The sequence below is a fragment of the Pseudopipra pipra genome, chromosome 2 (assembly GCF_036250125.1).
Source record: "Pseudopipra pipra isolate bDixPip1 chromosome 2, bDixPip1.hap1, whole genome shotgun sequence".
Taxonomy (NCBI): domain Eukaryota; kingdom Metazoa; phylum Chordata; class Aves; order Passeriformes; family Pipridae; genus Pseudopipra; species Pseudopipra pipra.
The window spans coordinates 110391523-110406949 of record NC_087550.1 but is presented as its reverse complement, the minus strand read 5'-3'; the positions used below and the strand labels follow the sequence as shown (position 1 = coordinate 110406949).

General features: G+C 34.4%; 1 protein-coding gene across 3 annotated transcripts in view; it reads left to right on the top strand.

Annotated features, from left to right (window-relative positions):
- CFAP47 (cilia and flagella associated protein 47) overlaps window positions 1-15427 on the top strand; it is a 281915-nt gene that overhangs the window by 8516 nt on the left and 257972 nt on the right. For all 3 annotated transcript variants that reach the window (XM_064646845.1, XM_064646846.1, XM_064646844.1), the window contains exons 5-17: window positions 1705-1933; window positions 2586-2740; window positions 3466-3599; window positions 4199-4434; window positions 5138-5330; window positions 7624-7867; window positions 8230-8382; window positions 9820-10009; window positions 10115-10211; window positions 11451-11667; window positions 12339-12583; window positions 13317-13447; window positions 14531-14653. In XM_064646845.1, coding sequence (XP_064502915.1) covers window positions 1705-1933; window positions 2586-2740; window positions 3466-3599; window positions 4199-4434; window positions 5138-5330; window positions 7624-7867; window positions 8230-8382; window positions 9820-10009; window positions 10115-10211; window positions 11451-11667; window positions 12339-12583; window positions 13317-13447; window positions 14531-14653 — 2347 coding nt within the window. The remainder of the gene's footprint in view (window positions 1-1704; window positions 1934-2585; window positions 2741-3465; window positions 3600-4198; window positions 4435-5137; window positions 5331-7623; window positions 7868-8229; window positions 8383-9819; window positions 10010-10114; window positions 10212-11450; window positions 11668-12338; window positions 12584-13316; window positions 13448-14530; window positions 14654-15427) is intronic.

Below are 15427 nucleotides of genomic sequence, written 5' to 3'. Positions count from 1 at the left end.
GCAACCACTAACTCTTTTAAGAGTAGATTATTTTTAAGTGGGTACTTTATAGAATCACAGAATGGTTTGGGCTGGAAAGTTCTCTTGTTCCACCCCCTGCCATGGGCAGGGACACTTTGCAGAGGTTGCTCAGAGCCCCATCCAGCCTGGGCTTGAGCACTTCCAGAGATGGGGCATCCACAGCTTCTCTGGGCGATCTGTGAGTAGGGTGTGGTTGTGGTTGTTTGTTTCTGGGGTTTTTGTTTATTTACTCGTTGTTTTTGTGATTTGGGTTGTTTTTTTTTTTTGGGGGGGGGTTATCTAGGATGTATCTGTAGAAGTTTCCTCTTTTGTTTTGAATTATTAAAATAGACTTAAAAGTTCAGTTCTTCCTGTTCTTGTTTTTGGCAGCCTGTCGGAAAAGGAAATGAAAGTACAGGAGAAAAATTCTATTACAATGACAGGGAAGATGTTATCTGTGCTATTGCTTCATAGTCATAACCCCTTCATATGATTTTTTTCTTTGGCTACTAAGTTGCAACCTTTTAGTTGCTAAATGTCCTGCTTTCTGCCTTTCTTTTGCTGTCCAGGCTGCCCCCACTATTTTCTTCACCCCATCTTGGTTAAATGGCTACTGTCTCCTGCAGCTTTCATCCTTCACGCATTTCCTGCCTTAGATTCTATGTAATTCTGTCAGTGAATTTGGCATTTCTTATTAGTTATTATTATATTCTCTAGGCTACATGAAATATTATGTTTTGTTGTCAAGCTTTGCACAAATATGTGTATACAGGTGTGTATGTATGTGGTTAAACAAACAGGGTATTATTTAAAATCTTGCAATGGGTATTTGACAGGAATCTGATTTGGAGAAATAGCACAGTTTTCATGAAAACATCTTGGTTATTTCCATTTACCATGCTCTCTAAACATTTTCCTTCTATGTGCAAGCAAAATTATTCTTAAAGGAATCTACTCTTATAGTTTTTTGAGATTTCTTTTATGTCTTGGAGTATCCTGTAATCATGTTCAGACCTTCAAACATGATTTGAGTTTGAGATCCTCTCCCAGATCCTGTGTGTAGTTATATATGTGACTATTCAATAAAAAAACTTTTTTTTTAAGATTTTTTTTAGCTCAGATGCTATTCAAAAGGGTAGTTGATTCTGTTAGAAAAATAAGGTATATTATTGCTTGATTTTCTAATAGCAAATATTTGTACAATGTCTATGTGATCTTTTGATAATTTGTGGCATCATCAAGATCAAGCATTCTGACAGTAACAGCAGCACTTCTTTTATGCTTATTCAGATGAACTTCTAGCTCCAGTTCCCTAAGAAAAAATTAAGTATATATGCTAAAATTGGTATCTAGATATACTGCTCTTATTTCTGAGAATCTTTATATGACCTGTGGACACTTCTGATTCTTTTCAGATGTCCTTCCTATAATTTCAAACATTAAAAAAGGGAAAAAAATTAAGCTCCCTAAAACTCCACCATGTAATGAGTGATCTTTCCTGGCTGGTAATACTCCTTTTAGGTCACTGTTAAGTGCACGTTCCCTTCCTCTGCTTAGTTTATCTATGGAAAGCCAGTGATTTTAGTGCTCAGGTTTGGCTCAATTTTTTGCACAGGTTCTAATATAAACCAAACTAACCAAATAACTGATTATTTCTAAGACTTTTGTACATTACCTGTTGCTGCTTGCTGCTCTCACTGACAGAGTGGAATTGGAAGGTCGTGGCTGCACTGAAGTGTGGGTCAAAGCTGTTGTGGTTGAACAAGTTCTTAAAGTTCTTGGAGCATCTTGTGGAAAAGTAGTGGAATGCATTAACTTTGGACCAGTTTACTTTGGGACTTCAAAGACTGAGCAAATATCTTTATACAATAAAAGTCCTGAGAATATGGACTGGGTAGCAGTACTGGAAGACAATGCCATTGGAGGAGAGATGGTAAGAAACTGCTTTGGGTTTTATTTTAGTTGAAAACTTGTTTTCATTTCTGCTTTTGCATTTTTTATTTCTAAACATTCGTTTTCTAATACTGTTTACTATGTCAACCTATGTTCTGATCAATAGACTTTCTGAAACTTCTGACCAACCAACACATTTTTTACTGTAATTTAACCTTTCATTTTTTTCCATTTTACTATGTGACATTTTAACCTGAACTATGTTAACTACATTCCCTGAGTAGGTTTGTTTAGTTTTTGGGGTGTTTTTTGTTTGTGTTTTTTGTTTGTTTGTTTTGAGCAGTATTGGTTGAAATCCCACTGATTTTCTTATTTAATGGGAGTTATCAAAAAACATTTTGGTATTTTAGGATGTTAAGCAATCTGTGGTTTCAGTTGTTCTTCTCAGACAGTGAAATCATCTGAGTGAGCATCATGTTTAAAAAAGGGAATTCAAAACATTGACATGAAACTGATGTTTAAAAAATGGTTAATTAGCCATGTGATGTGTAACTATGTCAATGCTTTTCTTATGTTATGTCTTTGTTGTACGTGCAAACGTATGTGTGGGGAAAAAAGCCACAAAAGGGAAAGTGGAACAGGCTGAATATATTTCATATTTCAAAATATCTCATATTTTGATTATTTTTTAGGGGACAGATCTTCAGAGGAGTACAGATGCTGCTTTACAGGACTTAAGCCTGAAAAATAGAGATGCAGATGTTTCCACGTTGATCTTGTGCACTCCCAATCAAGGAACTTTGCTACCTTATGAGAAATCTTTGGTTACATTGTGCTTTAGTCCAGAGTGAGTGAGGGGTACAAAGTAGATAAGAAAACACATACAACTTAATTGGTCTAAACTATTCTGTAATAACTGTGTTGGAGAAAATAATTTTAAGTCAATGTGTCTGCAAATTTTTTTTCTCAATAACTTCTTATATATTTGTGTGTTAAAAGAAATTGCCTGGTGTGATCCTACAAATGAGAAAGCAAAGTCTGAAGTGATTCTATGATTCTATGTTTTATAACACGTTAGGATGTATTTGAACCAAGAATTGGTTAAGCAGGTTTTGTGAAAACAAGAGTTTTATTAGACTTTGCCATTTATTAACAACAAAGAGAGTGAAACATTTCAGAAAGCTGTCATTCTATTAACTCCCCCCCCATCAAAATATAAAGGAACATCTCTTCTTGAATGAGGAAAAGAAAATGCGCTCTTGCCATTTTCCCTTACTTAAACTCTAAATATATATCGTTATTCTGCATGTAGTATTAGTTTAGAAAACTGTTGCAGACTGGAAGAGGTATCAAATGACTAGTAGCATAAGCACACAGATATTGATGAGCTTAAATTCGTTACTATTTCCATTTTCTGAAAGGAAGAATAAAGATCATTTGTTTAAACTGTAGCTGACAGCAAAGAAGCCAGACTGGATGATGAAAAATATCTTGATTTTTTTTTTTTGTGGATTGGGGTTTGGAGGTTTGGTTTTTTCCCCACCATCTAATTAGGGATTGTGACTCTTACAGAAAATTTAAAGGAGACTTTGAAGTGAATGATTCATCACTGAAACAAGATTATGTCCTGTTTCTGAGATTTGAAACTGTTGGGAATAGAGGTGGTTATCTGCAGGCCCTCGATGATGGTGCCACATCAACCACAAGTATGTAATTGGAAATGTATAGTCACCATCAGAAATGTATATTTGGATGATAAAACTGTATATCTTGATATATATTTTAAATTTTTTTAACATTTTTTTCTTTAAAAAATTTCTATTTTTAAGGTCAATCTGCTTCTTTTGTTTGTTTATATCAATACAAATAAATTGAAGTAACTTACGTCTTTAATGCTTTAGCACCAAAACCTCTTCAAACAGTGACTAGAAAGAAGGGAATCATGTGTGTCTTGAATACACCTGCTACTAGTGAGCACCTAGAACTTAATCATAAATGGGAAGGCATTAAACCCCACTCCAGCCAATTGCAAGTCACCAGCACTTTTATAATACCAGTTTTGTGCATTTTCAAGTGCATATTTGGTCATCCTCAACTTCTTTAATGAGGGAATACATTGTCTAACAGCCATTATAAATAAACATTGCTGTGTTATGTTTATAGAAAATTGCATTATAAATCCTATTTTTTTTTGCAGTATTATTTTGTTTTTGTGACCATACAACTACAACATGACTTGTCTGTTTGTAAGCTAATAGGTGTGTGAGGGGTTTTGTTTGTTTAATTTTGTGTTTGTCTAATGCAGGGAATCATCCTCATCACGTGGACTTAGCTTTGACAGGTTCTGGGCTTCCTGTGATGGTAACTTTTAATCCAGGACCAGAAATTAATTTTATGGACTGTTATTTGGGTGAGCAAACAGAACTTCTGTGCACACTGAAAAATGAATCCGACTCCCTTCCAGTGACATTCCGCTTCCGCAAGGCCGCTCACTTTAATATTTCTCCTGAAAAAGGAAAAATTAAAAAAAATTCTGTAAAGGTAACTGTCTCTTTCTCTTAGTTTATGGAGCTATGCAGATTGTTTTACAGTGGCTAGCAGTGGAATTTCTTGTAAGCCAGAACAATTTCATTTCAGTAGCAACAACTTTAATACTCGCCAAATAAATATTTTTTTCATTTTGTAGGCTTTCTTAACATTTTTGCCAGTACTCCAGGAAGCAACAAATGTTAGTTTAAATTTGGAAAAATAATTGTAGCACTCAAGGAACTTTACAAATGTTTTTCCTATCTGTAATTACTTTTTTTTTGTATTTTACTGATTTGAGAAGATTGCTTCATACTCATATATTTTTCCACAATACTTTTAATTCCTTTCAGTAAATCACAAATATTCAAGTAAGATAACATTTCTTTTAATGGAAGAAAGTTTGCCAAATATATGTTAAATATGGAAACATTTATAATTTCCCAAACCAGTAACTCAGGGTGCAAGATGTAACAATTTATCTCAAAAATGAGCAAGTGAGAGTTTGTTGTGTTCTAATGTGTAGCATTTTTATATCACCTTATATTGCTAATTTTTGTATGTCTGTTGGCATATTCTAAAAACCCAGTTTTGAACACCTGTCTTAGAGGTAAGTGTGGAGAGAAGGGACTCAATAGCTCAATTATACAGGAATTACAAAAAATTTGACTCTTTACTTTTCTGCCTCTTATGTCTCAGAATGAGTTTTCTTTTCCAGGATGTGATGATTTCATTTTCTCCACGTCAAATAGGAACATTTAAGATGAAGCAAATTATCGATATCATTGGTACAGGAGTAGATAAAAATAACTTGCATGATTTGAAGACAATATCCTTTCATCAATTATATTTGAGCTTGATTGGAGTGTGCAAAGCTAAACGAAAAAAAATTCTATTCACAGTTAATCCTGGTAAGATGTTAAAAACATTAGTGAAAAGTGAGAAAGTGTTTTAAAAGTACATTTTTAGCATTTTAAAAGAGGGGTTTTTAGTTTGTTTATAAAAAGTAAAAAGTCTTTAGGACTTTAAGGATGCTCAGTTGTATGGCATATACATGTAAGAGTATAAAATAATAGCTAAAATAATGGTGCCCTTCTCCCCCCATTTTATCAAAAATTAAACTATTAAAGCATAAATTTTCATCATATGATTATTTAAATTTTATAAATCAGAAAACAAAAGCTTCGGTTTTTGGAAGTGATGCCATTAAACAGTGCTAATATGTTTCAGTAGTAAATTGAGAGATATGTCAAGCACAGAAAGATGGTAAGAAAGATAACAGGATATTTAGTGATTAAAAGTTACTACTGCCAGATTAATTTGCCAGTTAATACAGCCTGCTGCCTGTCCCATGTCCATTGGCTCTTTCCATCCTGTGAAGCATGTGCCAGCATAAAGAATCTCTCAGGGTATGCAATAATTAGACTCTAAATTGTTCCTCATGTTCCTAACATGTTCCAGGAACAAGTTAAAGTAGATTTGACTAAGCCTGTCACTGGATTTTAAAACCAGTGATGGGAAATGTAGCTTTCCTTGGCATCACATGTATGGTGGCATCTGCAGGTAGTACCAGTGAACTGGTGCATGTGGTGTGTGTGTGTGTGTGGATAAGGAGGGGAACTTGAATACCTTTTAACTGACTGCTGCCAGCTTGAAGATGTACTTGCTAATGAGAACCAGGAAGGCAATGCCCATTTTTTTCCATTGTGGGGAAGTAAAAATAGGAAGTTACTGGGAAGTCAGGATAAAATGAGGGGCAGCAGAGGGGCAGGTACCGATCTCTTCACTCTCGTGACCAGGGACAGGGCTCATGGAAATGGGATGAAGCTGAGTCAAGGGAGGTTTAGGTTGGATATCAGGAAAAAATTTTTCACCCAGAGGGTGGTCGGGCACTAGAACAGGCACCCCAGGGAAATGGTCACAGCATCAAGCCTGACACAATTCAGTAAGTGTTTGGACAATACTTCTCAGGCATCAGAGAATCTGTTGGGATTCTTGGGTGTCCTGTGCAGGGCCAGGAGTTGGACTAGATGATCCTTGTGGGTCCCTTCCAACTCATCATATTTCCATGATTCCACAATTATTTGTACAAGTACCAGAATGGTTGATAAACCAGTGGACATTCCTGCTACTTTCAGGAATGTATTTCAAGTCTATGGCCATCAGGATTTGAGAAGAAACTGAAGTTTGGCAGTTTCTAGGTTTTATTGTTGAAATCCAGGACTTCTTCAGTTTTCCTGCTTCAGAAACACAATTAAAAGAAGTGTTTTGGTTTTTTTAATCAAAGATTTAATGTACTATTCAAGTTTTTCAGGTTTTCTATATGCTCTTGTCTACCATTTGCTCTGTAAATGTCCCCATTCTGCTTCTGTCTGCAGATTCATAAAGTGCTTATGAAGGACATTTACTCTTTAGGCTACTGATAGCTGTGTTTTGCTTTTAAGCCTCATTAAAGTGTGGAGGAAAAGTTTATTTTTTTCAGATCCTTATATAGATGGGTCTGTATCTCCCTGTTGTCTTCTCCCTGTCTCTGTGAATGAGCATGTGTGATTGTGTCTCTGAATTCAGTTGAAGACAGGGGAGAGACTGGAATGAAGTTTCTTGCAAATGATCAATTTTTTAATGATCAATTTTTTTTTTTGCAAGTGAGGGGGGAAAGGGCAGTTGAAGTACGGATTTATTTATTTATAGGACTGTTTTAAATGTATGTATCTAAGGAGAGGTGAGCAAACCCATGGCCTAGTTTCTGCTGTAATTCTTCTCTTTGACATTAATATATATGTGCTTTTATAAAATTAGAGTGAAAATATCTGAGCTGTCTTTTTAGTTGTGATAGCTTGGGAGTTCTTTGTCAAAAATCATGCCTGTGTTTGCAGCCCTTAAGAAAAGCTTTAGGACACCATGAACAGGATTATGATGGAGGCAGCTCTGAGTGCTGATCATGTGCCTGTGCAAGACAAAGTGTCACAGCTGGACAGGGCAGTGCTTTGAGCTCTGATATTTGTTTGTATGATCAAGGCCAAGGGAAGCAGTGAGCTGTTGGTATGATGTGAATGCCTTCTTCCCTCTGAGGAAAACACATTGGGATGGGTGACTGATTGTTGCACTGCTGGGTGGACCAGTGCAAATCAGAAATATTTTCTAATACTTTGAATTTTGCTTTAAAAATATTAGTTTAAGTTCACGTTTTATTTGAATTTTAAGGTTTAACACCAGCGATTTCTAATGCAACTGGACAGTTTGTAGTTGATGGCACAGAAGAGTGCACTGATGCAGCACGTGGGGCAATACAGTGCACTGATGCAGCACCTGTGGCAATGCTTAAATCAAACCAAACACGAATTCATACCCACCGGATAAACAGGGATTGTAAGGATGATGCACTTATAGCTTTCCCTAATGATCGTGCAACCAGTGTTAGGCCTGGTGAATGGGATAAAAAGTACAGGTAAAAATTATGTGAATCTAATATTTAAACCTACACATTTATATATATAGCATGTAGTAGATCAAGATTTGTTACTCGCTGGGGTTTTTTTGCACTGAAAGTTCTTTAAAATTCATTGCATTTATGAGTCTCTTGCACATAAATTTCTTAAGTTGCTTTTCTTACATGAAATGTAGCTATTACAGTTGCAATATTTCATTTTTACGGTTGCCTGTACAAGGTCAAATATTAATAATCAGCTGTGATAAAAAGAATGTTTGCAATGAAATATATATCTATCAAGATCAATATGTTTTCTTTCTAACAAGACCCAGAATCATTTTACACATGTAGTGAAACTACAATTCTCTTTAAATATTTAGGACTATTTTCACAAAGACTGAGAGATATAATTTCATAGATCCAGAATTTGCTTATACTGACTCTGAGCGACAGTCAATAGAAGCACATAAGAAATACTATGGTGACTTCATTTCCAGTTTAAGGCAACGTCGTTTAGAGAAAGATGCTGCCAGGTGAGACTTTTTTTGAAAGATAAATGAGTACTTTGGGTTCACATGCAAATTATGTCTATATATGTGCAGAATTAACTCAGTGGCACCAATTATATCCCTAAATTTGTCCCATGCTGAAATTCTTGTGTTCTTGGGACCTTCATTTATAGTGCATGCACTATAAATGTTTTGTTCATTTAGACATGTAGAGATAATTTCCTGGGTGAAATGGAGGGATAGAGGCACGGCACTTGAAATTGAACTTAAAATAAATAAACATGACGAATTTTAAGAAGAGTTGGTTATGGTTGATAGAAAGAAAATCATAACATTGATTGTTTTGGATTCCTTCTTTTTATATTATAAATATGTATTTCCAACTAGGATGTCTAGCGCACCCTGAGTGATACATTTAGTATGTAAATTATTATATATTCTGTGGAATGAAGCAGATACTATGAATTTGTACATTTGATTGGTATGCTGAGGAGCAAAATCATGGAAAAGCAGCACCGACAGCTCTGCTACTTTTACAAAGTTTTATTTAAAAGAAGAAAAACACATAAATCCTCTAAAGCAAGATGAATAATACCTTAAGAGTGTTAGGTTGCTAAGATCCATTATTGAAAAATTAGTAGTGCCAGTGGATTATTCTTGTAATCTCAATTTACCTTGCTCTGTGTATACATGATTCAGACAAGGCCTGCTGCAGAGCTGGATTTATTTTATTTTTCTGCATGCAGGTGATTATGGTGTTTTTGAAAGGAACTAGTGTTATGTAGTGTGTGACCTGTTGTTTATATGACCATTAACACATGTATTCAAGGTATACTGCATGAGGAACAAGAACAGAAAGGAAAATTTAAAAGTTATCAGATACATTTTAGTTCTACTATTAAATATAGTAATAATTTTCTTGATACAAAAGTAGGAATATTTGATAAAAAACATCTATGTAAGATCTCTAGACATTTCAAGTCTTTTAGTTGCAGGTTAAGTTGATTTATTGGAATTGAACTTTGACCAAAAATGTAATTGCTGTGAAAATTACGCTATAATTGGTCCAGTTTAGAGATACACCATTAAAAGATGCTTTGTAATCTTGGCAGTTGCTAACTTTTAAGTGCTTGATTTTACAACTTAATTGCTCTTTAAGAGATATTTTAGGCATTATCTCATTTGTATTTTTGTAGCCATAACATGTTCAACCTATTTAACAAAGCAGTTGGCACAAATGTGCAACATTTGTGCAAGGACATAAATGTTAGTCTTTGTTTAAACAAAAGAAAAAAAGAATTTTCAAGGTATTCTCTATACTTGAAAGTTTTTTAAATAATGGAATATTCTTACTTTAAGTATTATTTGTTTTGTTTAAAAATATTAAATTATTTAATGTGTAGATCATAGAATACTCAAACTTTTAGATTTCCATATTCCTTTTTTTTCCCTTTCCTGTAGGCAGTTTGATATGTATAATGATCCTGTAAGCATAGGAATCAAACCAGGTGAAGGGCTTAAGTCACCAAACATCTCAATCACAGATTTTCCCATGGAGAAGCTACGGTTGAAAAAGCCTCCTTTAAATGATGATTGCCTATTAACTAGTCGAAAATTGGCAACAATTACATCCACACCTACAAATAAAGAAGTAAGTTAAATGCTTGAGTAGCAATGTGAGCATAATGTGTTTACCATGTTAAAAAAGCATAAGAATTTTGATCCTGCTCTGAGAGGTGTCTTGTGCTTATCACAGACTTGGAGTTGGCTTACTCCTGTGCCATCTTCTACCCAGGAGAAGGAAGATTGTAGTCTAACTTTGACACACAAGCAACTTCATCAAATATTCATTGGTAAGATTTTTAATTTGGTTGCTAAATGCATGTAGTTCTTATAAAAGCAGTTATTTATGGTAACACAATTTACGATTATACTTGTTCACCCTAAATAGAAAATAGTTTAATTTGGTGGTAGCTTGATGTCTACAGTAGTGTTTAACTAAAGCTTTGTGCTTCTCAGAAAATACTGAGATATGATTAGATATGGACATGTAGAAGAAGAGTTTTCTTTGAAGACTGCTCATACCACAAGCTATTACAGAGAAATCATCACAGCATAATATGAGGGTTGTTCTCACCCTTATGCCTTGTTATTGGATAATATCTGGACCAGCATTAATATCAACAAGATTCATGGCAGTGCTCAGAATGTTTCTGGGAATTAACAGTGAACAATGATACCCCCTAAAAGTAAAACTTCAGGATCCTCCTTCAAAATAATTTCAGCAGAGTGCTCTGCCATGGGGAGTAATTCCTTGTAAAGCCTGTGAGGGACTCGTCTATTAACATTAGGTACTACTATAGGTCTGTTTTAAGGTCAACTTTTCTTCAGTAAAATTATTTAGCAACAAAATGAAATTTTTCAGTAATTTCTGGGCTTTTTATTTATTATTTTCAATCAAGATAGAACTTGCATAGATACTGATATACTTGGGGAAAGGTAGAGTAAGATAAACATAATAGAAAAAGTACTGAGAGTTTTGTAAGATGTTTGATTAGTGCCATGAGCACTGAAGTTTACAGACCAGCCTAAAAATTAGTGATAGCAGTAAGTTAAGTAGTGAAATAATTCTGTGACCATCAAATGACATGAATTATTAAAGCAAGTGGTCACACATTAGGGAGCAAATCAATAGCTTAAGTATATAAACTGTCAGTGAATTGCTGCTTGTCTATTCATTTAAATATCTGCTTAACAAAAAGAAGTATTTGTGGTTATTATTAGTACCCTGAGTAATGAGCACATTGCTTTTCCTATTTTAATAGCTGGCTAAAAAATAGGAATTTTTTAGCCAATAGCACAATTAAGAAATAAATGTTTCTGGCTTTTGAACTGTACTACTGAAAACATTCATAGAACATGCATGGTATTTACTTCCAGATTTTAGGGAGAATTTGTTCTGCTACAAGACTTTTGTAGCTGACTAATTATGTAATTTGAGGAACTAAAATGTTTTGATCATAATATTTTAGTGGTCATGTTTACTTACATTAACTTTTTTTATTGAAGATCTTATTTCTTATATATTCCAGGTCCTTCTACTATAGATTTTGGTGATGTCTGTGTGTATTCTACAACAACCAAAGAACTGTACATCATCAATAACTTGTTAGTCCATATATGGATACAAATTGAGATTGAAATTGAGGAATTGCAGGAGACATCTCCATTGTCTCAAGTGGTACCTCCTCTTACAAAGACTCACGTTCCAATTGTATTTGAGACAATCACTCCTGGAAGCTTTAAAAGGTATGATTTTTTTATTTGTCTTGATTTACACATTTTCTTGGCAGTAGTACAATACAAAAAAATCACTGGCTGGTTTAAACAAAGTGTAATGATAATTGTTAATGGTGTGCATTCATTTATTTGCAATAATTAATAATGATTCTTAATTATTTTTTAATTAATAATTGCATCAGTCCAATAATTAATGTAGTTTTATGTTGCAAAATTTTCCAAAGAAAAACATGTCCTGTGGAAAGCCCATATAACTACAGGTATATCAGGGAAAAAAGTTTGCTGTATTTGCTAGGATAAATTTTTATGGAAAATACCGTGCTCTTTCCAGCATGGTGTTCATCACTGCATCTATGCTAAGATCTTTTGATGCAGCTCATGAGAAAATGTATAGGCAAACTATATCTGTTTTCCAGCCTTCTGGTATGAACTCTCACTTTACTGATGTTGTTAAAATGACTGTATGAGGCTGATAATCCTTTGGGATGACCATCACTTTTGGCATAATTTAAGTAGCATGCAAAACAAGCACAAAATTTTTTCTCGTCAGTCTTTGTTGTGTGTTCACACTCAATTCTTTTGTTAAATAATTTCTTGATAATGGTTATATTTCACATACATTTTAGTCCAACATAATAAATGCATAAAAATATTGAGAAATATATATTTTTATGTTGCAGATCTTTTGCTTACAAGATAAACAACCAACACCCTGGGCATGTGCTGGTAGTTGCAAATGCTGTGCCTATTGAACTTGAGCTGTCTACAAGGGAACTGATTTTAAATCCTGTTCCTGGCTGCCTAGCAGGGACAGAGTTTAGAGCAACCGTCAGAGTCTGCAATCCCAGAAACCATCCAGCTGCATTTATTTGGAAACCTGTAATTACAGATAGAAAACCTGCATTTTCTATACGGCCTGCCAGAGGTATACTATGCAAGTACAGTGTGTGTGTATGTGTCTTAAATGTCAACAGTGTTAAATAAAACAAACATTTATCTGATGCTATATACTGTATTTTTAGACTTAGATCAATGTGTCCCAAAAGTAGAATCAGATCACAGTGTTATTATGACAGCAGCACTCCCTGTATAAGCCCTACCCTGAATACATTCATGAGACTTTAGGTTTTACCTTCTTTCCTTTGGAAAAATAGCATTCTGCAGGAGTATGTTGGATCTCTGTTATTAAAGAAGTAACTGCTGACTGAATTGGCATTACACAGTTCAGTCAAGATTTGGCTTGGTGTGTTCTGATTCTTGAGAGAAGGTATTTCTGCTAATACAAGTTCAGACTCCAAGCAAGAAAATGTATATGGTCTTTTTCAAAGTTGTTATTCTACAAGAAGGATAGTCTGTTCTTTTATTTTTATTTTTTAATGTTGACCATTAGATTAACTCATGGCTAAAAAACATCAGTGAACTTTGAGTGTGTTTTACTGCAGGATACTAATAGACTGATTATGCAATTGTCATGAGAATTCAGAAACTAATTTTACTTATTTCATCATACTGTTCAACACCTAAAAAATGTAGGCTTAGTCTTCAGTAATAGGAGGTCATTTCACTTTAATGTGCTTAAGTTATTTCTAATTATACAATGAAATTTGATAATTACACATGTGTATGCTATAATATGTAAATTATGTACATGTATTTAGGGCTTGTGGAGGCCTATAGTGATCTGGAGTGTGAAGTTGTTTGGCGTTCAGGGTTCAACTCTCCAGAAGAAGGAGAATTCATCTTGTGTGTGCGCAAAGGAAATGAAATTAAGTTGAAATGTTTTGCAAAGGTAATAATTTATGCAGCAGCTTTAGAGAAGAAAAATGCATTTTTTTTTTTTTTAAAGCAAGTGATGTCTTAAATATATTTATATTATCATGTATTAAAAATATTTTCATATGACTTCTATTTGATGTGTTTAACAAAAAAATATGCTACAAAGGCATGATGGAGAAGGCAAGGAAAAGACAATTTGCCTTTTTCTTGCTTTTGATGATATACCTATTTTGGCATCATAGCTTAGCGGTTCTTATATATTATGAGGTAATTATTGGTTTTGACTTGCTTAGTTTAACTAAACAAAGGCTGAGAGGTGATATGACAGTTCTTTAGATATATATTAATGGGGTAAAAACAAAGTGTGGGAAGGTGTATTTCAGAGTTTCAGGGTAACAACAGGCTCTAGTGTAATTTTGTATTGTTATTTGAACATGGTATTTGAGAATCAATGTTCTGGATAGTCTTCTAAGCAGTGACATTCACCTTAGGTTAGTCATTTGTTCTCTTACATTACATGCTAGGGAGTAAGAAAGTTGTCTTTTTCTTTTCACTGTATTCTATTGGCTGCATGCTCTAGGACTTCCATTGGGAGCCAAGAAAACTTTACCCTTCTTTTTGATGAGCCTGGTTTCATTTTTGTTTTTTTTTTTTTTCCAGTAGGTTTTTAATTTTTTTTCTTCCTCTTGTTTTGAAGCCTTGGAAATTGCCATATGTAAACCAGGATGTGTATAAATTAGAATATTGGCATTTCTACTGCTATTAATATCTCTGAAGTATGTTGTTCTGATCACACATTTGAAATTAATGGAGCTTCTGCTGTTAAGTTTAATTAAAAGATTTTTATTTGTTGAAGTTAGACCAGAAATATCTGTGGGGTTGGGTCTGTTTAATTTGAATCTAGATGAGTTCAGTACATTGATTAAATCTTGTCTCACATTTAAGCTTTGTTTATCTATCTGAATACTTGTAATTCATGCATTTTCACAAGTATATGAGCTCTTGATGTAATAAAAAATAGGCTGAATTATTTATTTGTACTTAGGAATATGTTATAGAGTTCACCTGTTTTATCTTTTTTTTTCTTTGTTAATAGCTTGGTGCTACTAAAGTTCAGTTTGTGACACAAAATATATCCTTCATTCATAGTCCAATGGGTTTGTCTACTTGTAAGACAGCCGTTCTTCAAAACACAGGACGCAACCATGCATACTTCCAAGTAAGCTAAAACTATTTCTAGCACATTTAATTCCTTGGGGTGAAGAGCAGAAGGGAGTTAGTTTTATCAGATCATGTTATGGTGTTGTGGTCTCGGTTATTAAATATACACCTACTTAAGTTTTTGTCTGGTTTTCTGAAGAAACAAGATTTATGTGAACAGGAATTCTGTCCCGCTGTGAAATGTGAGGGACCAACAGACGATTCTGGCAGCTTCATGAGAACCAATAGTGAGGGTGGAACCCCATAATGGTGTACTGGTGGAAAGACAGTTACAGCTTGGATGTTTCCAGATGCTGAGACACAAAGCAAACTGGCTGGTCACCCTATCCATGCTGCCTGCCCAGTCAGTGCATCCCAGACCAGTCCCAGCACATGATTACTTTGCTAGGCTAACATCTGAGAGGAAGATGGGTTGTGTGATGAATTGGATACGGGATGAGATGGATGCCAGAATGGGTAAAGACATGATACAGAACTAATAGGAAACTTAACCTCATTAATTCTCCTGATCACAGGATAATTGCTGTATTTATTTTGTGAAGCAAAATAATTTTTATTGAAATCCTAAGAGTTTTTGTTTCTTCATTATAATGATACTAAGAAACATTTTATTTTGATTCATACCATATTTCTCTGTTTATCAACTGAGCATTGACTAACAAGTATTATTACTACACTCTTGGAGGATGGGCCTGAAAGAATAAAATCAGCACAGCCAGTAAGGCAAAAAAACATACCCAGGCTTTTTAACCTCCACAATTATTCTTAAGCC